The sequence below is a fragment of the Schistocerca gregaria genome, chromosome 7, assembly GCF_023897955.1.
Source record: "Schistocerca gregaria isolate iqSchGreg1 chromosome 7, iqSchGreg1.2, whole genome shotgun sequence".
Taxonomy (NCBI): Eukaryota; Metazoa; Arthropoda; class Insecta; order Orthoptera; family Acrididae; genus Schistocerca; species Schistocerca gregaria.
Window position 1 is genome coordinate 465,330,945 of NC_064926.1, and position 23,256 is coordinate 465,354,200.

The 23,256-nt window shown below is 39.3% G+C and overlaps 1 protein-coding gene across 2 annotated transcripts in view; it reads right to left on the reverse strand.

Moving 5' to 3' along the window:
- Positions 1-23,256, reverse strand: part of LOC126282060 (ras GTPase-activating protein 1) — a 143,692-nt gene that overhangs the window by 74,360 nt on the left and 46,076 nt on the right. For both annotated transcript variants that reach the window (XM_049981500.1, XM_049981501.1), the window contains exons 9-12: positions 9,931-10,043; positions 3,704-3,823; positions 3,259-3,379; positions 1,332-1,552 (exon numbers count right to left, since the gene is read on the reverse strand). In XM_049981500.1, coding sequence (XP_049837457.1) covers positions 1,332-1,552; positions 3,259-3,379; positions 3,704-3,823; positions 9,931-10,043 — 575 coding nt within the window. The remainder of the gene's footprint in view (positions 1-1,331; positions 1,553-3,258; positions 3,380-3,703; positions 3,824-9,930; positions 10,044-23,256) is intronic.

Below are 23,256 nucleotides of genomic sequence, written 5' to 3' on the forward strand. Positions count from 1 at the left end.
TCCCGGCGGGGTCAGAAATTTTCACCTGCCTCGAGATGACTGGGTGTTGTGTTGTCCTCATCATCATCATTCATCCCCATTACGGCCGGAGGATGGCAATGGCAAACCACCTCCACTAGGAGCTTGCATAGTACAGCATCGTCCCCTACGCTCTGTTATGGAGAATGGGACTTCATCATCAACAAGCTATATTAAGGAACAATGTGCACTTTCAACCTGAGATGGCTACAGCACTGATTTTACATGAGGAAATACCTACTCAGATGGATGAATATGTATTCCAAGGATCGCTGGCGTCACGAGCCTGGACTGGAGATTCACAGACTACCAAAGCATTGTAATATTAATTGACAGTAGTCATATAATGCAGTTCTCATATTTAGCGATGAGATAATACACAATATGTTAACTCAAAAGTAGTATCACAAGTTACTCCTAGAAATGTGGTGTAGCTGGATTTTAAAGCAATTATAAAAAAGTGGGAGAGAACAATGGTCACACCAAGATAAAGCAGATAATACATCATTGGAAGAAATAGTTACAATATATAAGATGAATCATGGGGCAGCATCATGTTTGCTGTAAGCTATAATTTTACTATGAAAATATTGTCAAGGTTTTTAATTTTATTTTTTACATTAAAATAAACTTGATTTATCCCCTTAGGAGAATTTCTTATGTTGGGAGTTTGCACTAAATAACAGTTATAGCTTCAAGTATAAAAATGTATTACTTCCCTAATGAAACAGTTCTGTTTGTATGAGAATAACTTTGTTAAACAATGGAAAATCTAGGATGGAATGTAACAATGTTACATTGGAATAAGTATCAATATAATGAAAGGAATAGTGGCTACTCATAGTTTAGCAGAGATGCTGAGTCGTAGAAGGGCACAACGAAAAGACCGTCGGACAATTAGCTTCTAGTCAACAAGGCCTTTGTCAAAATTAAGCACACACACACACACACACACACACACACACACACCACACACACACACACACACACACACACACAATTGTGGAAGGGGAGGGAGGGGGGAGAGAGAGAATAAAAAAAATAAAATAAAAAAGCGCAACCACCACCACAAACAACAACAACAACTTGGAAATGAATATGCTAAAAACAGTAGTTGCTAGTGCAGCAGAAAATGATTTATAAGTGAAATAAAAAATGTGGCACTGATTGAAAACAGATGAGCACATTTATTTAAATTAAAAGAACCCATCAAATCTGCCACCAGTTAAAATACTTGGCTAATGGATACACACTTACTGTCAAAGCATAAAAATATTTTCCTTCAGTGAAAAAATTACACTGCAAAATCATACCTAAAAATACGCAGCAAAGAAGTAGCTAGTGGGGCTCTGTCCAAGTGGCATGTGTCTGCCAAAGCTCGAACCACTTCCAGAGATGGATCCAGTACCAACTGCTGCAGTGGAGAGTACTCTTCTTGTGGCATTATAAGGTCATGGAGATATCTTGTGCGCAGACGTAGTGAGCCCCATTCGCCAATTGGTGTGATGCCCGATAGCTGGTACCAGTCCTCCGTCTGAAGAGGTAAAAACATTCCACTTTTTGAGTGCAGAACGTGAAGTCAGAAAAGATATTAATTATCATTGAATAATGACAATTTATGGCAAAAACTGAATTAACAAATACATTAGCATAGCTCTTAAGCAGACAGAGCTATATTATTGTACCACAAAATCAACACATGGACAACATCTGCATACATAGCATTTTTGGAGAAAGCAGAGCAGAAGCTGATACACTACTCTAAATGTGAAAATCTTATAAACACAGGAGAGACATGCAGAGTTCACACATCTTTAAAGCTATTGCACCCTCCCCATTTTTCATTTTTGTTGTTGTCAGCTTTTAACATGACAGAACATGTAAGTTCTTCAGACGAAGAGTCTGAACGGAATTTACTGTGACCTTGCTGGAATAACTGTGAAAGCAATCACACAAACTTATTTACAGACACAATAGGAGAATCTTAAAAGGAAACTTCGATTTGAAACCATACTGTTCCAATATTGGTATATCACTCCAATATGAGTACAGTGTTTCAGAACTGTCACATCACACTTGACCTCGACATTTTGCTTACAAATGTTGTGTTATGTACTTTTCTTTTCTGCATTAATCCCACTTATGGCAGGACCATTCATTATGCACAATCATCCAACATAAAAATCCTCTCAGTATGTCACCCTACTGTAGTTAACTTCTGTTAACAAACAGAATTTTTCTGTATGGTAAAATTTAGCTATTTATGTAACTTTCATTTCTTCCTGTTTCTAGTTTAACTAATTTTTTATCCCCCGTTGCCCCTCCTTTCCCCCCATCTCTACTTTTTTTTCTTTTCTTCTTTGCATTATTATTCCCATCTTTCATTTCTATGTTTCTAGAAATCAATTTTTACTAATCACTCCACCCCTTCTGTCACCATTGAAGCTGATAAAGTGCTTACTAATGTACTGTCTCCAATCTACACTGACTGTCTCCTCCTCCTACACCATTCAAGTTATACAGAAAGCTCTCCAATTCCAGAACAGAAATGAAATGCTGCAACATTTCATATTGATTATAGAACAAATACAAAACTTGAAAGTATTGGACACTATCCAACTAGATAGCTTATCAACATCACAGGGCTTATTTCTTGGTCTTAACAGTGAGAGTATCATTTGGTGACTGAACAGTGATACTGATTTAGGTCATACAGCAAATGGTCAAGGAAATCCACACACACACAAAATAATAATAATAATAATAATAATAATAATAATAATATTTATTAGATGTCATTCTGGAGGCAGGGCAATGCTGACACGTGGAAAAATAAACAATACAATTTACAATTAAACTGCAGAAGTATGGGAGATGATTCAAGTAGAGCTGGAAAAAAATTAGACAGCAAGTACTTAGAGAAGGAAAGCATTAATGAGTAATAAAATAAAATCATGCATCATAATGGAGAAAGCCACAAAATGCAGATAACTCAGCAGATTTTTTTTAATGACATGGAACTTTGTTTAGAGGATTCTATGTTCTGTATTTAAATGTAGTAATAACTAAAAGATGGCATATAAAACAAAAATCATAATGCTAGCAACACGGAAATTATTTATTTATCATCAGGATGTTTATATACAATATCCAAAGTGGTTAGTGTAACACCATTTTCAGATCAATTTTTATGTGCATCTAAGAACTATGATACTGTTAAATATAACACAATCAATGTACCTCATCCCCATTGGTCAAACTACTGAGCTCCACTGTCAACTCAGCAACTTCGGTATCCTTTGAACGCTTTCCTTTGTTGTACACAGTTACAGTGAATGTTAAAACATCTGGTGGGACATCACTGTGGAGGAAAAAAAAAAACCATTGGTGTACTATCATTACAATTAAAATGACTGTAAAGTGTGTTATTTCTATGTTAACTGTAACATTTCATTTCACTCCAATAACAAAAATCTTTTCTGGCTTGATAAACTGTTTTCACTGGTAAGATGGTGCAATTCCAACTGAAATGCAGCCTTGGAGAGACTACAGTCTACATTAAAAAGCTGAAAAGACTTAAAATTATGCTTTAGTAGTGTCAATTAAGTGTAATACCTGATAGCGCAAAGAAGCCGAAAATACATCAGATAAAAAAGTAGTTTTATGAAATATAGATATCACTTACTCCAGAATAAACTCCTCATCCCAGACTGGATCTGGCCCTGTTTTTACTTTTGTACGGGCCACTTTCACTTGATTAAGAGATATAATACAAAAAGGGTTTGGCACTAACTTGTATGGCAACCTGAGGAAGAAAGAAATACCAAACACATATTGACCATAAATAAATGCACTCACATGAATTCTACAAGAAATAAAAACAACACACACAACATATGAGAAGACTACTTTGAATGACAACACAATTCAGTTTCTGTATTACAAATAACTTAATAACCGGTAAGGGGAAATGAAGTGTTTCCAAAGGAATAGGGACAAAAAATTGATGACTAGGCATACATTTTAAAGCAGCTGCAATATATCAGTACCTACATCTAATTAGATGAATCAAATGGGCACAGTATAAAGTAAGGTAAATATTATGTCACTACATAATCCTCTGAGACACTGAAGGTATTAGATGTAAGAGAAATGTTGGAACTAGAGGTTTGTCCTTTTAGAGTGAAAGGACGAAAGCACTGAAAAAGTGACAACAGGAGATACAAACAATCGGGAACAAAACAGAAATAACTGATCTCTGAATATTTTGAGTGTATTTTTTAGTGTTTTATATCTGTTGGATTTATCCATGTAATGTTCAGTTTTGCAGCAGAGTCTTCAGCTAAGATCCTTTCATAATCTCGTTGGTTTCTTTTTATTATACATTGGAATAATTTTCAGGCAGCCAAGTACTAAATGGTCTTCTGATCTTTAACAGATTTCTCCATCAATAAAGTGACTTCCTCCTCTTCACCTAGAAAATAAATTAACTACTTTCTCTATTTTCCTGACTTACAGCTGTCCAGTAGATCTCCCTACTGTACTGTCTTCTGATCTTTAACAGATTTCTCCATCAATAAAGTGACTTCCTCCTCTTCACCTGGAAAATAAATTAACTACTTTCTCTATTTTCCTGACTTACAGCTGTCCAGTAGATCTCCCTACTGTACTGTTACATTCTTGCATAAAACCTTTGGTAATTGAAGTCCATTTCAAAAAGAGGATCTAAAATTTGATCATAATCTGCGCATATATTATTGCACTATATGCAGATGTCTTCTCTACACATGAAAAATTATAATTACAGTTCGAATACAATTACTTGGTAGTTGACACTTGCAGTGTAGTAGGCCATGTATTGGATACTACAATACTATTTTGTGTGCTCAAATGTCTGTACATAAACCCACATGTGAAACCATACACACCACTTGAAGTTTTCAAGAGGTGCAGGATCCATGTGTGACTTTTTATTATTGGTAAACCCCTGCCTGCTGTCCAAATCTTAACCAATGTACTGCTGATGGCCACGTAGCAGCGCTGTAGGGTGATGTGACAAACATGTAATAACAAACAGTTTTGACCAGTGTGTAGGGTCAAATTTTTACTTTTATGGTTACACAGAAGTTACGTTAGCATAAATTACTGCTAGATAATCGTTTCATTTCATTTCAATGCAGCTACAACTGTACATTGCTGAGAATGTTAGAATGGCCTATGATAAAAATGCACACCAGAGACATCATACACTGAAGTGACAAAGAAAATGGTATACGCATGCGTATTAAAATACAGAGATACGGAAACAGGCAGAATACAGCACCGTGGTCAGCAATGTCTATATAAGACGACAAGTGTATGGCGCAGTTGTTAGATCGATCACTGCAGCTAAAATGACAGGTTATCAAGATGTGAGTGAGTCTGAACAACGTGCTGCAGTCGGTGCACGATTGATCGGACACAGCATCTCCGAGGTAGCGATGAAGTGGGGATTTTTTCCGTATGACCATTTCACGAGCGTACCGTGAATATCAGGAATCTGGTAAAACATTAAATCTCCAACATCACTGCAACCGGAAAAAAGATCCTGCAAGAATGGTACCAATGATGACTGAAGAGAATTGTACAATATGACACAAGTGCACCCTTCTGCAAATTGCTGCAGACTTCAATGCTGGGCGATTAACAAGTGTCAGCATATGAACCATTCCATGAAACATCATCAATATGGGCTTTTGGAGCAAAAGGCACACTCGTGTACCCTTACTGACTGCAAGACACAAAGCTTTGCGCCTCACCTGGGCCCGTCTACACAGACATTGGACTGCTGATGTGTATGGGCAGGGAGACAACCTCATGAGCCCATGGACAGCACATGCCAGCAGGGGACTGTTCACTATTAGAGTGATACGTGGCCCCTGATATGTCTAGACATGACTGTGGCAGTTGACACATAAGGAAGCATCCTGTCTGATCACTTGCATCATTTCATGTCCATTGTGCATTCCAATGGACTTGGGTAATTCCAGTACGGCAATGCGACATCCCACACATCCAGAATTGCTGCAGAATGGCTCCAGTAACACTCTTCAGAGTTTAAACACTTTCGCTGGTCACCAAACTCCCTAGACATGAACATTATTGAGAATATCTGTGATGCCTTGCAACATGCTGTTCAGAAGAGATCTCCAGCCCCTTGTACTCTTGCAGGACTCATGGTGTCCCTTCGGCAGTACTCAAGACATTAGTTGAGTCCATGCCACGTCGTGTTGCAGCACTTCTGCGTGCTTGTGAGGGTCCTACACATTATTAGGCAGGTGTACCAGTTTCTTTGGCTCTTCAGTGTATATAGCACATCCTTAATATTGAGGATCGGGGGGGGGGGGGGGGGGGGTGTTTCTTTTACCTCTAGTTCTATCTGATGGTTGATTTACAAAAGAGATAACGAAATTGTCTTTGATACATAAGAGCTACAAACAGCAAAATCTTTCATCAGATGATGTATAGACACAGTCTATACAACTTGGGTATATGTAATTAGACTGTTCTGTAATAAAACAGCTCGAATGTTACTGATGAATAATGGAATATCAAAAGCCAGAGAACATTAGTAGAATCATACTTAACACAGTCTTGAAAAAATACACATTTGTAGAAAGGAGCTTTTCAGTTTAACAGTCCACTAATGTGCAGGGAAGTGTGAATGTTTGGTCTCTACTGCAATCTTGTATCTGTGGTACCACTTGAAAATATTAATACCTGAAAAAGTAACTGTGAGCAGTTTTGCTACAGTCTGTGATTATGTGTAGGATGTTCTTGGGCACTGCAGATTACCAAATTTTCAAAAGAAAGCCTATAAAAAATGTGCCACACAAAAATTAAGACTGTGTAAACTTTCTGTCAGCATGGTAACAACCAAATAACAATAGCAGTATAATATTGTAGGTGCACATGAAGCTGATAAAGTAATGTTACAAATTAAGAACTTAAAAGTGGAGAGTACCAAAACACAACACAACACAACAAAAAAATATTTTTTGACTCTTTTTTGTTAAGTAACAACTTAGTACTATGGTATTTTTGGCACTGATATGTATTTGATCTCAATTTTTTACTATTATCTGCTGTATTGTCACAATGTGGCTTTATTATAAACTAGAAAATTTGCAAAACACACATATTTGGAATGAAGAGTAATTTAATTTTTCAGTATCTACAAAGATTTTATTGAATTATACTGTATTTTTGCTGTATCCTGCTAATAGTGTGTGTGCTGAAAGTGGTGTTGCCATGTGTGCATACTTAAGTCAACCAATTGTGTAGTAACCAAGTAATACACGAAACCGATCCGAGTAACAAAATTATAGCTTTTTTCATAAACCTCTGAACAATAAAGGAAATAAGTGTCCTGTGACTCCACACAACAAGACAAAAGAATCGTTTGGAATATGCAAACATAAACGATACACAGAACAACTGATGTGAGTGATACAAACTAAAAGAACACAGTGAGAGTGAGTCTGTGCTGCTTTGTGCATATATAGGCGTGAGTCGCTGATAGACTGTGTAACAGAGATCGTGTCGTGTGCACATTTCTCACAGGTGACTTCTAGTGGCTAGCCTGTGCCGATACGGTTGTCAGTCGATTTACGAGCACACGCACAGCGACATTACTCTCGGCTCACTCACACTCATACTCACAGGCACTAGTAGCAAGATACAGCAATTTTCTTCCTCTCTTCTCATTAAAACATCTAATATAGCTTTTTGTCTTATGAACTGCCTGTTGTACATCTTATCAAAGGACTAAGAACAGCCTTCCATCATATCAGTATTCCAGCGGCCTTCATACCATCGTTCCAGTTCTTTGATGTCTTGATGAATGTGCTCTCCTTTTTTGTCACTGATATCACCCAATATTTCAGGGGGGAGGGGGGGGGGGGGTCAATACAACTGTTCATATTCATAAAATGAACCTTGAAATTTTCCAACTCCTGTTATGACACAAGTATGATATGAGTCAGTTCTGTTGGAAAAACGCACACACACAAATATTTTCATCAATTACACAAGCTTTCTTCTCGCTTACAGTCACTTTTATTCAAAGCTGGGATTGAAAATAATAATGTTTGGTCCAACAAAAATGCCTTCCTCAATGTCACACTTAGTATCTTGCGGAGACTTCTCATTGTAACATTTGAAACATTATCCATCTTTGACTAAGGCTTGCACAAACTGTTTTGTTTGGCCCAAATTAATGAATTATGCTATCTGACATTTCAGGTCTCAACAGGATTACATTATTAATAGTCATTAAGTCATGGGCTGTCCCTATTAATCCGTACCTCTGTAGCATTCTCTGTTATCATAACAAAAGGCTGACAATAATGCCCAATATATCGCAGAACACAGACAAACTGTTGGCATTAATATACACTAAATGGAAGTATCTGGACTTCTACTAGTGAACATAATTATGAATGTGTGTGCCCTTCAGCTTTACGACAGTTTGAACTCTGCTGGAGTCACTGTCAATGAGCTGTCCGAATGCCTGCTGAGGAACGGTAGCTTATTTTCGATCTCGATGTCGGGAGCCGAGGTATGGAGCGAAATCGATACACTAACTTGTCTCGAAGGTGTGGTATTGGCTTCAGCTCAGGACACATGGCATAATGGTCCATTTCAGGAATTCTGCTGTCCACAAACCATTGCCTTGTGGAAGTTGTTTTATGACAGGTAGCACAGTCATACCAATACAATCAATCATTCCGTGAACTGTTCCTCTACAGCGTGCAGTTCACAATGCTGTAAAACACTTTCATACCCTTAAACACTCAGTGCTGTCTTAAGCAAAATAAGGAGACCACACCATAACCATGAAAAACATCCACATACTGTAACACTATTTTCTCGGAACTCCACAGTCAGCACTACACGATAGCAGGTAAAATTCGCTAGGGATTTGTCAAACCCTAAGCCTCTCACTGGATTGCCACTGGGTACAGTGTGGTCCGGCACTCCACGCCACTTGTTCCCAGTCACCCAGTGATATCACTCTTTACACCACCTCAAGTGTCACTTATCACTGATTACAGAAATGTGTGACCAATGACTAGCTTCTCAACCATCGTATCTCATTCTTTTTAATTCCCAACACACAGTCATTGTGCTAACTGGATAGCTGATGACACCTTGGGACTCACAAGCAATTTCTGTTAATATCGTGTGTTTTTTACAATAGCTCTCTGCAATACTTGACAGTCCCTATCCATCAACCAGATGACATCTGCCTGGTTTTGGTTTTGCTGTGATGGTTCATTTGTATTACCACTTCACAATTATGTTCCTAACAGTTGACTTGGACAGACTTAGAAAGGTTAATATGTCCCAGATGGATTTATTACTCAAGTGACATCCAGTAACTAGTCAACATTCGAAGTTACTGAATTCTCCTGACTGGTTCATTCTGCTGTTACTGCATCTCTTAATGACAACACAATGCTCCCTACCTCCTTTTATACTGGCAGGTCCACTTCTCATGGCATCTAGTGGGCAATTTCACATTACATAGGGGTGTCTGGATACTTCTGGTGAGATAGTGTATACTACTTATAGAAACATCCTGCACCCAAAAGAACATTAAAGAGTGAGTGTGTGTGTGTGTGTGTGTGTGTGTGTGTGTGTGTGTGTGTGTGTGTGTGTGAGAGAGAGAGAGAGAGAGAGAGAGAGAGAGAGAGAGAGAGAGAGAGAGAGAGAGAGAGAGTTTGTGTACATGAAAATTGCAAATGGCAGTTGGATATTTTATGATTGCTGAATACAAACATTAATTGTGACTTTGCTGCCTTATACAAATATCATCTGGTATACTTTCAATTAACTGACAGAATAACCATTCTCAGGGAAATGTTTTACCTATGAGCATCAAGAATATGCAGCTGCAGGCACCTTAACTCTCTCAACCTTTGCACCTTGGGTGATCTTGTTTGCTGTGTTACACAGAGAGGCTTCAGTGCTGTTATCCAGTCCTATATATACATAAAACAAAACAAATTATCAACTTGCATATGTTGGAGAACAGAAAAGGTAGTATAAATATAAAATCATATTTTGGGAAACAATTAACACTATTTGCAAGTAGCTGAATATCTCTTATTCTGATTGGATCATGAGCTTCAAGTGCTTCAGTTCATGAACTACACAAAGAGGACTGTGTGTCCTTAAACAGTTTGCTCCACCATTGGCTTGCGCACGAATAGCAAAATCAAATCAGTTCTGGAATTTTATCAATTAGTTACACTATACCAACAAATTAAATTTTATTAAAAGCCGTACACACTATGTCACTGGCTTAAAAACAGCAATCTCTGGGCTTTTATACAGAGTCTTTATTCCACATAACAGATAGCCATAACATTTCATAAATGGTTTAAATTTCTAAACATTTAACTAGTAATAAAAAACAAATGAGCGAGTATTTTTCATGATGATTTAATATTTTAACATTTACACTACAAGATTCTGAAGCAAGAACATTACCTTCAAATGGAACGTAATTTTTTCAACAGTGTTCATTAACTCTTATTAGTTATGATACATGTTTTTTAGATCACTGGCATGAATTTTATTGAAATTATGGGCATGAATCAGTTTACAGGTTATATATACATGACCCTTATGTCAGTAGGGCTACAAAGTGGTGATTTACAGGTAACTTACAGAGCACACTGTCTTTAAACATAATAAGAATGAAAAAATTGTCTTTAATACTACTCATTTAACTACCAGTACACTTAAATTTAGTTTTTTTTTAGCTACACACGCAACAAGTTTTATTGAAACTTGAGTTATAGAACAGGAGCTGTTCAGAAGAAATGATTTTAGGCTGATTTAAAACCTGCTTTTCTACCTGTTACACATATGCATTATGTTATTGGACAAATTGTCAAAGTTTATTCTGTTGCATATTTAACTCCTTTCTGGACACTGACAGCTTCATTAACGTCAGGTTTTCTTCTAGTGTTGCAGCTACAGACATTGTTACTCTTATAAAATTAAGATTGGTCATTTCTGATGAATTTCATTAGGGAATATGTGTATTGTGAAGTTGCAGTTTAAATGCAAGTTCCTTGACAGGTGTCTGTATGGTGTTTGTGGGTGAACACTACGTATTATTCCTACTGCTTCCATTTGGGCAATCAGAACTTTCTTTCCAAATAAAAATTGTGCCACAAGACATTAATGAGCGGAAATATGCACATATGTTGATTTGTTTATTTTTAAAATTAGCAATTAGCAAAATTGGTACTTTGCTCCCTGAAGAGAGTCCAGTGTCATAACTTTACGATGGTGCAAATGAAACATTTTATAAAAAAACTGTTGCAAAATGTGCACTAAAGAATGTCAACACAACAGTTTCAATTCCACAATGCGTTCGAACATAAGCTTTTGTGTGTCCAACCAGTCATTTCCAGCACTACATGTAGTGGAAAATTTGGGCTTGAGTAACAATGATATTAAACAGGATAGATTGCGACTCACCACACACAGGAGGCTTTGAGTGGCAGAAAGACACATTTCAGAGTAGAATAAGTTACTGGACAGAATCCTCCTCCAGATGTAGAAAAACATAGAGTTCCCATTAACAGTGCCACTATCATCTCTGTGCACTAAAGCAAGTGTCATTTGTGTCTGTTTCTTCTTACATCTGTACGAGGATTCTGTCCAACAGCTTAATCTACCTTTAACTGTGCTTGTGCATCACTCAGTGCCTTCTCTCAATGGTGAGAAACAATTTATCCTATTTCTATTTCATATTGTTGCTATTCCATTGTTATGTAAATACTTCAAGCATTTACCTAGTCATCTTTTTATAGGACACGAGCGAAAACTTGGGATTTGCTTACTGCTCAGCTCTCAGATGCAATCTGGTTGGGATCCAGGCAGCAAATACACATTAGACCATTGTTTGTAAATAAAACAGAAAGAAACTTCCACATGGGAAAAATATATTAAAAACAAAGATTCCAAGACTTACCAAGCGGGAAAGCGCCGGCACACAGGCACATGAACAAAACACACAAACACACACACAGAATTGCTAGCTTTCGCAACCGATGGTTGCTTCTTGAGGAAGGAGAGGGAAAGACGAAAGGATGTGGGTTTTAAGGGAGAGGGTAAGGAGTCATTCCAATCCCGGGAGCGGAAAGACTTCCCTTAGGGGGAAAAAAGGGACAGATGTACACTCGCACACACACACACACACACACACACACACACACACACACACACACACACCACACCCATCCACACATACACAGACACAAGCAGACATATTTAAAGGCAAAGAGTAAGGGCCCTTACTCTTTGCCTTTAAATATGTCTGCTTGTGTCTGTGTATGTCGGATGGATATGTGTGTTTGTGTGTGTGTGTGTGTGTGTGTGTGTGTGTGTGTGTGTGTGTGTGTGTGCGCGAGTGTACATCTGTCCCTTTTTTCCCCCTAAGGGAAGTCTTTCCACTCCCGGGATTGGAATGACTCCTTACCCTCTCCCTTAAAACCCACATCCTTTCGTCTTTCCCTCTCCTTCCTCAAGAAGCAACCATCGGTTGCGAAAGCTAGCAATTCTGTGTGTGTGTTTGTGTGTTTTGTTCATCTGCCTGTCTGCCGGCGCTTTCCCGCTTGGTAAGTCTTGGAATCGTTGTTTTTAATATATTTAGACCATTGTTTGCTGCACATGAAAAACACTTTGTGTTTCAAATGAATGGTCTTATGGTATCAGAAGGAGGGTGAGATAACAACTTGTAGATCATGCTTCCACTGAGCACTTTACTACAGTTCCATCAAGGAGAGACATGCGGCCCATCCCACTGGGCTAGAGTCAAGACAAATACAAAGTGACCACCAGGTTTCGCCAGTGCATGTAGCACGTCCGCTTACTTGTCATCACTGTTCTTCCTTGTTACTTTGTTTGGAAATAATTTATAAACTGATTCTAAGACATAACAAGGGGAATATCTCCACATACTATAGTCATACTCCTAATATAAATACATTTTTTTCCTTTTCTGCTTTCTTTTATTTATGCAATATATACATCATGCATACATAAAGTCTACAAATTCTTATTCAAGTTGTGTTTTTTCCAAATTCATTGTATTATTTACAGGAAGCTGATAACAACAGCATAAACAGTTAATGTTGAATCAGTTTACGTAAAGAAATTTTCAGCATCTACAGGCACTATTACAGTAAACCATACCGCACCTAGAACAGGCGCGACATCTGCTACGTGTAATAAAAAAATAGCTAATCTATTGAAGCTCCTCCTTGAGTAACAGCACTTGTTAATGTGCAAGAACCATGTGCACTTGAAAATTTGACCTCACTAATAACTGTCTGTTTTAGGATTGGCATACTTTATTTGAAAGCCTCCCTTCCTGTTTTACTAAAGAACATCTTGTCTTTCCTGAAAACTGTGTAATTCCACAGATATCTTTTTTCAAAAGTATTGTTGTTATCCCAACCATGAACCATGGACCATGGACCTTGCCGTAGGTGGGGAGGCTTGCATGCCTCAACGACACAGATAGCCGTACCATAGGTGCAATTACAACGGAGGGGTATCTGTTGAGAAGCCAGACAAACGTATGGCTCCTGAAGAGGGGCAGCAGCCTTTTCAGTAGTTGCAGGGGCAACAGTCTGGATGATTGACTGATTGAACTGTAGATTAAAACTGAAGAAACTGCAAAAAGGTGGGAATCTGAGGAGATGGGACCTGGATAAACTGACTAAACCAGAGGTTGTACAGAGTTTCAGGGAGAGCATTAGGGAATGACTGACAAGAATGGGGGAAAGAAATACAGTAGAACACCGGGTAGCTTTAAGAGATAAAATAGTGAAGGCAGCAGAGGATAGCGTATGTAAAAAGACGAGGGCTAATAGAAATCCTTGGGTAACGGAATAGAGATATTTGATTTAATTGATGAAAGGAGAAAACATAAAAATGCAGTAAATGAAGCAGAAAAAAAGGAATACAAATGTCTCAAAAATGAGATCGACAGGAAGCACAAAATGGCTAAACAGGGATGGCTAGAGGACAAATGTAACGAAGTAGAGCCACATATCACTAGAGACAAGACAGATACTGCCTACAGAAAAATTAGAGACACCTTTGGAGAAGAGAGAACCACTTGCAGGAATATCAAGAGCTCAGATGGAAACCCAGTTCTAAGCAAAGAAGGGAAAGCAGAAAGGTGGAAGGAGTATATAGAGGGTCGATACAAGGGCGACATTCTTGAGGACACTGTTATAGAAATGGAAGAGAATGTAGATGAAGATGAAATAGGATATACGATTCTGCGTGAAGAGTTTGACAGAGCACTGATAGACCTAAGTCGAAACAAGACCTTGAGAGTAGACAACATTCCATTAGAACTACTGACAGCTTTGGGAGAGACAGACCTAACAAAACTCTACCATCTCGTGAGCAAGATGTACGAGACAGGCGAAATACCCTCAGAATTCAAGAAGAATATAATAATTCCAATCAAAAAGAAAGCAGGTGTACACAGATGTGAAAATTACTGAACTATCAGTTTAACAAGCCATGGCTGCAAAATACTAATACGAATTCTTTACAGCCGAATGAAAAAACTGGTAGAAGCCGACATCGGGGAACATCAGTTTGAATTCCGTAGAAATGTTGGAACACGTGAGACAAAACTGACCCTACGACTTATATTAGAAAATACACTCCTGGAAATTGAAATAAGAACACCGTGAATTCATTGTCCCAGGAAGGGGAAACTTTATTGACACATTCCTGGGGTCAGATACATCACATGATCACACTGACAGAACCACAGGCACATAGACACAGGCAATAGAGCATGCACAATGTCGGCACTAGTACAGTGTATATCCACCTTTCACAGCAATGCAGGCTGCTATTCTCCCATGGAGACGATCGTAGAGATGCTGGATGTAGTCCTGTGGAACGGCTTGCCATGCCATTTCCACCTGGCGCCTCAGCTGGACCAGCGTTCGTGCTGGACGTGCAGACCGCGTGAGACGACGCTTCATCCAGTCCCAGACATGCTCAATGGGGGACAGATCCAGAGATCTTGCTGGCCAGGGTAGTTGACTTACACCTTCTAGAGCACGTTGGGTGGCACGGGATACATGCGGACGTGCATTGTCCTGTTGGAACAGCAAGTTCCCTTGCCGGTCTAGGAATGGTAGAACGATGGGTTCGATGACGGTTTGGATGTACCGTGCACTATTCAGTGTCCCCTCGACGATCACCAGAGGTGTACGGCCAGTGTAGGAGATCGCTCCCCACACCATGATGCCGGGTGTTGGCCCTGTGTGCCTCGGTCGTATGCAGTCCTGATTGTGGCGCTCACCTGCACGGCGCCAAACACGCATACAACTATCATTGGCACCAAGGCAGAAGCGACTCTCATCGCTGAAGACGACACGTCTCCATTCGTCCGTCCATTCACGCCTGTCGCGACACCACTGGAGGCGGGCTGCACGATGTTGGGGCGTGAGCGGAAGACGGCCTAACGGTGTGCGGGACCGTAGCCCAGCTTCATGGAGACGGTTGCGAATGGTCCTCGCCGATACCCCAGGAGCAACAGTGTCCCTAATTTGCTGGGAATTGGCGGTGCGGTCCCCTACGGCACTGTGTAGGATCCTAAGGTCTTAGTGTGCATCCGTGCGTCGCTGCGGTCCGGTCCCAGGTCGACGGGCACGTGCACCTTCCGCCGACCACTGGCGACAACATCGATGTACTGTGGAGACCTCACGCCCCACGTGTTGAGCAATTCGGCGGTACGTCTACCTGGCCTCCCGCATGCCCACTATACACCCTCGCTCAAAGTCCGTCAACTGCACATACGGTTCACGTCGACGCTGTCGCGGCATGCTACCAGTGTTAAAGACTGCGATGGAGCTCCGTATGCCACGGCAAACTGGCTGACACTGACGGCGACGGTGCACAAATGCTGCGCAGCTAGCGCCATTCGACGGCCAACACCGCGGTTCCTGGTGTGTTCGCTGTGCCGTTCGTGTGATCATTGCTTGTACAGCCCTCTCGCAGTGTCCGGAGCAAGTATGGTGGGTCTGACACACCGGTGTCAATGTGTTCTTTTTTCCATTTCCAGGAGTGTAGATTAAGGAAAGGCAAACCTACATTTCTAGCATTTGCAGACTTAGAGAAAGTTTTTGACAATGTTGACTGGAATGCTCTCTTTCAAATTCTAAAGGTGGCAGGGGTAAAATACAGGGAGCGAAAGGCTATTTACAATTTGTACAGAAACCAGATGGCAGTTATAAGAGTCGAGGGACATGAAAGGGAAGCAGTGGTTGGGAAGGGAGTGAGGCAGGGTTGTAGCCTCTCCCCAATGTTAATCAATCTGTATATTGAGCAAGCAGTAAAGGAAACAAAATAATAATTTGGAGTAGGTATTAAAATCCATGGAGAAGAAATAAAAGCTTTGAGGTTCGCCGACGACATTGTAATTCTGTCAGAGACAGCAGAGGACTTGGAAGAGCAGTTGAATGGAATGGACAGTGTCTTGAAAGGAGGATATAAGACTAACATCAACAAAAGCAAAATGAGGACAATGGAATGTAGTCGAATTAAGTCGGGTGATGCTGAGGGAAGTAGATTAGGAAATGAGACACTTAAAGTGGTAGAGGAGTTTTGCTATTTGGGGAGCAAAATAACTGATGATAGTCGAAGTAGAGAAGATATATAATGTAGAATGGCAATGGCAAGGAAAGTGTTTCTGAAGAAGAGAAATTTGTTAACATCAAGTATAGATTTAAGTGCCAGGAAGCTGTTTCTGAAAGTATTTGTATGGAGTGTAGCTATGTATGGAAGTGAAACGAGGACGATAAATAGTTTAGACAAGAAGAGAAAAGAAACTTTCGAAATGTAGTGCTACAGAAGAATGCTGAAGATTAGATGGTTAGATCACATAACTAATGAGGAGGTATTGAATAGAATTGGAGAGAAGAGAAATTTGTGACACAACTTGATTAGAAGAAGGGATCAGTTGGTAGCACATATTCTGAGGCATCAAGGGATCACCAACTTAGTACTGGAGGGCAGCACTGAGGTTAAAAATTGTAGAGGGAGACCAAGACATGAATACACTAAACAGATTCAGAAGGATGTAGGTTTCAGTAGTTACTGGGAGATGAAGAAGCTTGCACAGTATAGAGTGGCATGGAGAGCTGCATCAAACCAGTCTCTGGACTGAAGGCACAACAATAACAACAGCAACAACAACAATGGATAATGTGCACCACATCAACAGCAATGACCAAAGAACTGCAAAAATACATGGCAGGTCAGAAAGAGTGCCAGTTTTGACATAGCAAAGTTATAATTTTATTTTTATGAAAAATACAAACAAAATACATAAAAATACTCATCTAACCTTCCCATTTCAGGTATGAACATTGTGAGGAAATTAGACAGAGTCCATATGACTGCACGACAAGCTTCCACATCCATTTCACTCACAACTCATCAAAATTCCTCCTTCAAGTCATGGATGTTATGATGTTTATTGGAATACACCATTGACGTGAGATGACCTCAAAGGAAAGAGTCACAAGGAGATAAGGCACATGACCTTCGTGGCCGCACATGACCTTCGTGGCCACAAAAGTCCCTTATCATCGTACAGTATTGGTCTCCATTGGCTGTTACAGCTTGTCTTGCCTCATCTTCAAAAACGTAAGGGCCGATGACGCTGGCCAAACGAAAAGCTGCATCAATCTGTTACTCACTGTTGACATGTTTACCATTTTTTGGATCATGCAAGGATTTTCTGACCCCAAGTTCTGTTTATTTACAAAACCATTTAATTGCATAAATGCTTCATCACTGTAAATGATTTTGTCAGGTAAACTGTAATCTTCCTGTCACCCTCTTAGAACTCAGTTTGTTGACTGTCATCCCTTCTCATGATCTGTCTGCTGCATCAGCTGAATTTTATTGGTGTAGTAATGGAGATCACACTGGAGAATTCTCAGTATTGAAGAACAGCTAAAACTCAATTGTTAGGAATGGTGATGAATTGATTTCATTGGGCTAACAGCCACACTGTCACAAACCACTGAAATGTTCTGCTCACTTTGACCAGAGTGATGACAACAATTAAGGTTTACTGTTGTACCCATCTCAAGGAACTTTTTCAGAAGTCTGCAAACTGTTGATTCACTCACTGTCTCATTACACCCTACAACTGCGCAATTCTCCATTCTGATAAAACGTTTTCATGATTACCACACGTTGTGCACAATTGAACTGCTAGCCAGTGCTCTTTTTGAACCACCCTTTGTTTGTTACCATGGTGATAGGCCAAGAATATCATGTAATGGGTTCCAATACAAGACCATAACATTTGCAGAATGTTACAAAAGAAATATTATTGAGTAAATTTCAACTCCAGCATTCAACACAGCTGCTTATAATGAATCATAAGAAATGATCAGAATATTCAGAATGTAGATGTGGAAAGCTGTGAGTAATGGTTCCACAAAAAATGATCATGCCACATTTTTATTCATGTGTTAAGTCCATCTCATTCATAAGGCAGCAGCCCTGCCAAGCTCCTGCATGTATGGAGGCACTGGACACTGCTGAGCCTTTTCCAGCTCACACCAGGGCCTTTGTAAGAATGGCAATATCTCTCCTATGCAGGCTTGGTAATTTTAATTTACCAACATTATGGGACATTGAGGTTGGGAAATGTTCACTATTGATTACACACACCAGCACACACCATCACAATGGCCCAATGAACCAGCAAAAAAATCTAGCCAATCTCCAGCCACCTGCAGCACCCACAATCCACTAGCGCAGGGATCAGCCAGAACAATAGCCAACATCATGCCTGCCCAGAGGAACCTGGTGAGCAAAACTGCCCCTCCCACTCATGGAGGTTTCCACTCCATCAGCAGAGATCACATTGTCACAAGCAGAACTGGAAGTATAAGATTCACCACCCATCATTGTGCAGCCACAGGAGGGGGCCTCAACAGTAACATTCCCCCCCCCCTTACCTCACAAATGACACCGTAAGGTCCATCAATGCCACTCCTATGGGTTGGTTAAAGAGGATGAGGAATGTTTTTCCCCTGCCCGATGCTACTGTGACATCAGATGAAGAAACTGCAAGGAGTCTGCAGATGGCACCTCCACTGAGCACTTCAGAACAGTGCAAAGTGAGGTATTAATTTGCAGGCTGGTAAGGCTGACCCCATTTGCCACAGGCTACCTGTGGAGTACTACAAGATTACAAATGGCTGTGCATAACTGGATGAAGAACTACCTTTGCCAGTGAGAGATTATGGCTGACATGTCAGGAAACCCATTTCATCCCATGGAGATTTCACCCACACAAGAATACTGCCACAGCCTTAATGGTGCCTTATTGTTAGGTGGGATGGATCACTTCATGTGGTATTCTCCATACTGTTACACTTGATATCAATGTGTACAATGACTCTTCAATCCAGGCAAAATGTCTCCACAATCTGAGTATGCAACAACTTTGTTTCAGCACTGTGCTAATCTCTGTGCCCTGTGATGTGGTGAGGAGAGGTACATGTGTGATGGACAGTCTTTCACTTTCCTATAACCCACAGTGAGATGTGTGGGATGGCTCCTTATTGGTTGTTTTTTCCCAGCATTGACTTGCAGAGTGTTCTACTACAATGCAGGCCACCTATCTGCTTCTTCTACAAATCGTGACAGATGGTCATGACCCCTCTCATCAACACATTGCAGCACACAGCAGTTGACACTGGTGACAACAGTTCTCCCCAAATTGAGGTAATCACATACATCAATGATGTTGTGCACATGAAAAGTGCAGTGCTCGCTCAACCATGGTGATGGAGTTTCCCGTTTCAGGCACCCATGATCTGGCCACGAACTAATATGCTGATATTAGGCATCTTGCCTTTCCTATGTTTGAATGTTATGCAGATGGCCAGTGCAAAGTCTGACAACATACTGTTCATCTCATAAGCCAATTAATTACAATTCTGTCTGTCATAGTGACAGGATCGCTGTCGCTCTCCATCACGGCTCTCCAACGCCATTTCAATCACTCATGCTTGTAATTATTTGATGTTGTTGTTTCATCAGCATGCTGTACATAAATGGATGACTACACAAATCTTATAACTATATACAAGCTCCAGAGATACAACAGATGTCATTTTAGCTAAGTGTTAACAAGTTTTATAGTTATCAGTGTTTCATTGTGCTGCACTCCAAATAAAATGTAAAAACATATTTGCAGCTAAATGGAAGAACCTTGAGAAATTGTGGCACAGGTAATGGTTATAAAATACTGAGGCTTTCTAGAGTTACTTTCACGTGGTAACAAGAAAACATCAGCAAACATGGAACATCTTAGCATGGTACACAAATCTAATTCTATTATGGTTTATATTATACATATGATATCATAGTGATCATTTACATATGAAAGCATAGTGATCATTTCATAGTTTTCTCTCAGTTTTGACTAAGAACTGACTACCTTTAAACTGCACACATAGCGAGCAGTAGACAAAGTGTGCTGACTACAACATGTCATGTTAACATAGGCAGAGTATGACAGGTAACTTTTCTACAAAGTATGAGAAGGACAGTCACTTGAGACTCAAGTTCATATGATTTTGCTTTATCAGATGGTGCATTGTGTTACTCTCTGTGCTTATTTTGTGAGTTTATGTTGTTGTGAGTGAATGTTGAAAAGCTGAAGGCTGCAGTGATAAAGTAATGTTATCAGTTACAGTTGCTCATTTTTAAAGGTGAAGAAAAATAATAATAAGAGGAAGAAGACAAAGAAGAAAAACTAAAAAGTCCACTTGTTTCATTCCAGCATGCACATCTAGGTACAGAGGAAAAAGATAAACTTAACACCTCCAAAAACTGACATAAAACTTTCAAAATGGGTGAGACCAATTCCTCAGAAAGACAGGCATCTGACTCATGACTGTTTTGTGTGTGATTCACATTTTGATGATAAACTCATTATGAAAGCAGACTTAACATCAAAGGTGAATAACTTGAAATCCCAAGATAAAGGTGGTCCCTACAATCAGGAGCAACTCTTATACAATAGAAAATCTGTCAAGAAAAATGTATGGAATAAATTGGTATCAGCTGTAGCAGAAATTTAACTAAAAAACATAGAAGTATAATAATATGTAAGTTGTATGATTATATCATAAACTAAGAAAAGTAAGTGCCACAATCAATTTATTACGAAAGATGCTCTCAGATGTAAAAAGTTAAGATGACTCAATCGAATCTCCTAGATCATTGTAAACTCAATACGAAACAGCAAATTATAGCTGACACTATATTAAAGAAATGTCAACTGAGAAATAATAAGAGAATGTGGTATGATGATAAGTTTCTTTTGGACAGTGTGTCCTTACAAATTATGTAGTCCAACAGATAGAGACATTGTTTGAAGCACGGATTCTTGTCACTTTCTTCCAAAATACATCTCCAATATTTAGTAAAGGTTCTTAAATGCTCATATGGAATTAATGCACATGCTGTGGAAACAATTCAGAATTACTTTTGGAAGAACAACATGAAAACAAATGCATAGGTGTGATGATTTTTGATGAATTGAAGCTTGGAGAAGAACTGTATTTCAATAAAACTGCTGAAAGTTGATAGTTTAGTCAATTTAAGGGAATATATTCCAGATGATTATAAAAATAAACTTGCAAATTATGCTCTGGTATTTATGGTTTTTCCTCAGTTGCATAGCTGGATTCAACCTGTTGCTGTGTACGCAAGTTGCAATGCAACTCCTAGCGATGTCCTCTTGCAGATATCGATTCAAGTAATTATACAGGTATAGCAAGCCAGAACAAAAATTACTGCATTCAGTTCTGATGACAGTCAACTGAATGAAAAGGTTTGTAAACATATACGAACATGGGGCATAAAAACACCTGCTCTACGCCAAATTCAGTTAATGAAACCAGAAGAATATGGGCATTTTCCAATGATATTCATGGAATAAAGTGCTTAAGAAATAATTTTTGTGATACTTTTTACAGATTGCGATCATCAACTACAAATTTTATCAAAGAATTTACCAAGAAGCTAATTGCCTAGAATTCTCTGGATTGAAAATTTGTCACAAGGTAACTTGCACTCACTTGGATCTGACATCATCATAACAAATGAATGTGAGATAAGCTCTGCTACAGTTGTTTAGTAACTCAGTAGGCAATGGCGTAAAATTCTCCAGGAAACAATTAACTCTTCTTTCCCTAATGGCGCTTTGTATAAAAACTCGAGAGGCTCGCAAAAAGCCAATGAAATGGAGACGTATTCTTGCCGGTAAAAGTATCAGCTTTGCTTCTGAAAGAACTGGACCATCTCTAAGAATAACGATTGACAGTACCTTAGGAATATCTGAATACTTAGCAAGAGGTTTCATGTATGTCCTGAAAGCAAAATTTGATCAGGATTTACTTGAACATCATTTCAGTATAATAAGGTCTCTTGAGTTGCAATGATCATCCATCAATAATAGACTTCCTCAGCTTGCACCTGCTACAGTGAGTTTGCATTCCTGTAAAACATTCATTATCTTTTGGTGGAAACTGTGAACATAAATGTGAATTTTTGCTGACAGCACATGTAAGCTAAATGTGGATGTTACCTACACAATTGCACCAAATAAACAGAGACAGAATTTTTGAACTGGAAAGCATACTTAACGAAACATTGTGCATTCTGAGTAACTTCACAAAGACTCAATCTGATCCTCAACATATGATGGAGATTCTTGAAAGCAATTTAGCACAGGAATGTTTTAGTTTATTATCAGGCAGTTTATAAGTTGCATCAAGCAAGAAGAGTCACCAAATGCGCCTTAAGTGTTTGTGCCTTTTAATTGGGAATTCGTCTCACATGCCACTCTTTTTGCTTACATCTATTAGAGATGATGGCTCTTCTATAGGAAAGATACTGCTCACATATCATCCATCGAAACACATCAATGTTCTTATGCAAGGAGAAAATGTTATAGTGGTAAAACCACATAGCAACAGTTTATGGGACAACATGTTTTATGAATGTCTAAATAGTTTGGATCACATTAGCTTTAAAATATTCAGTGCTGGATGCTGCAAAGATCATGTGACTCATATTGTTTCTAAGCAGATTCTT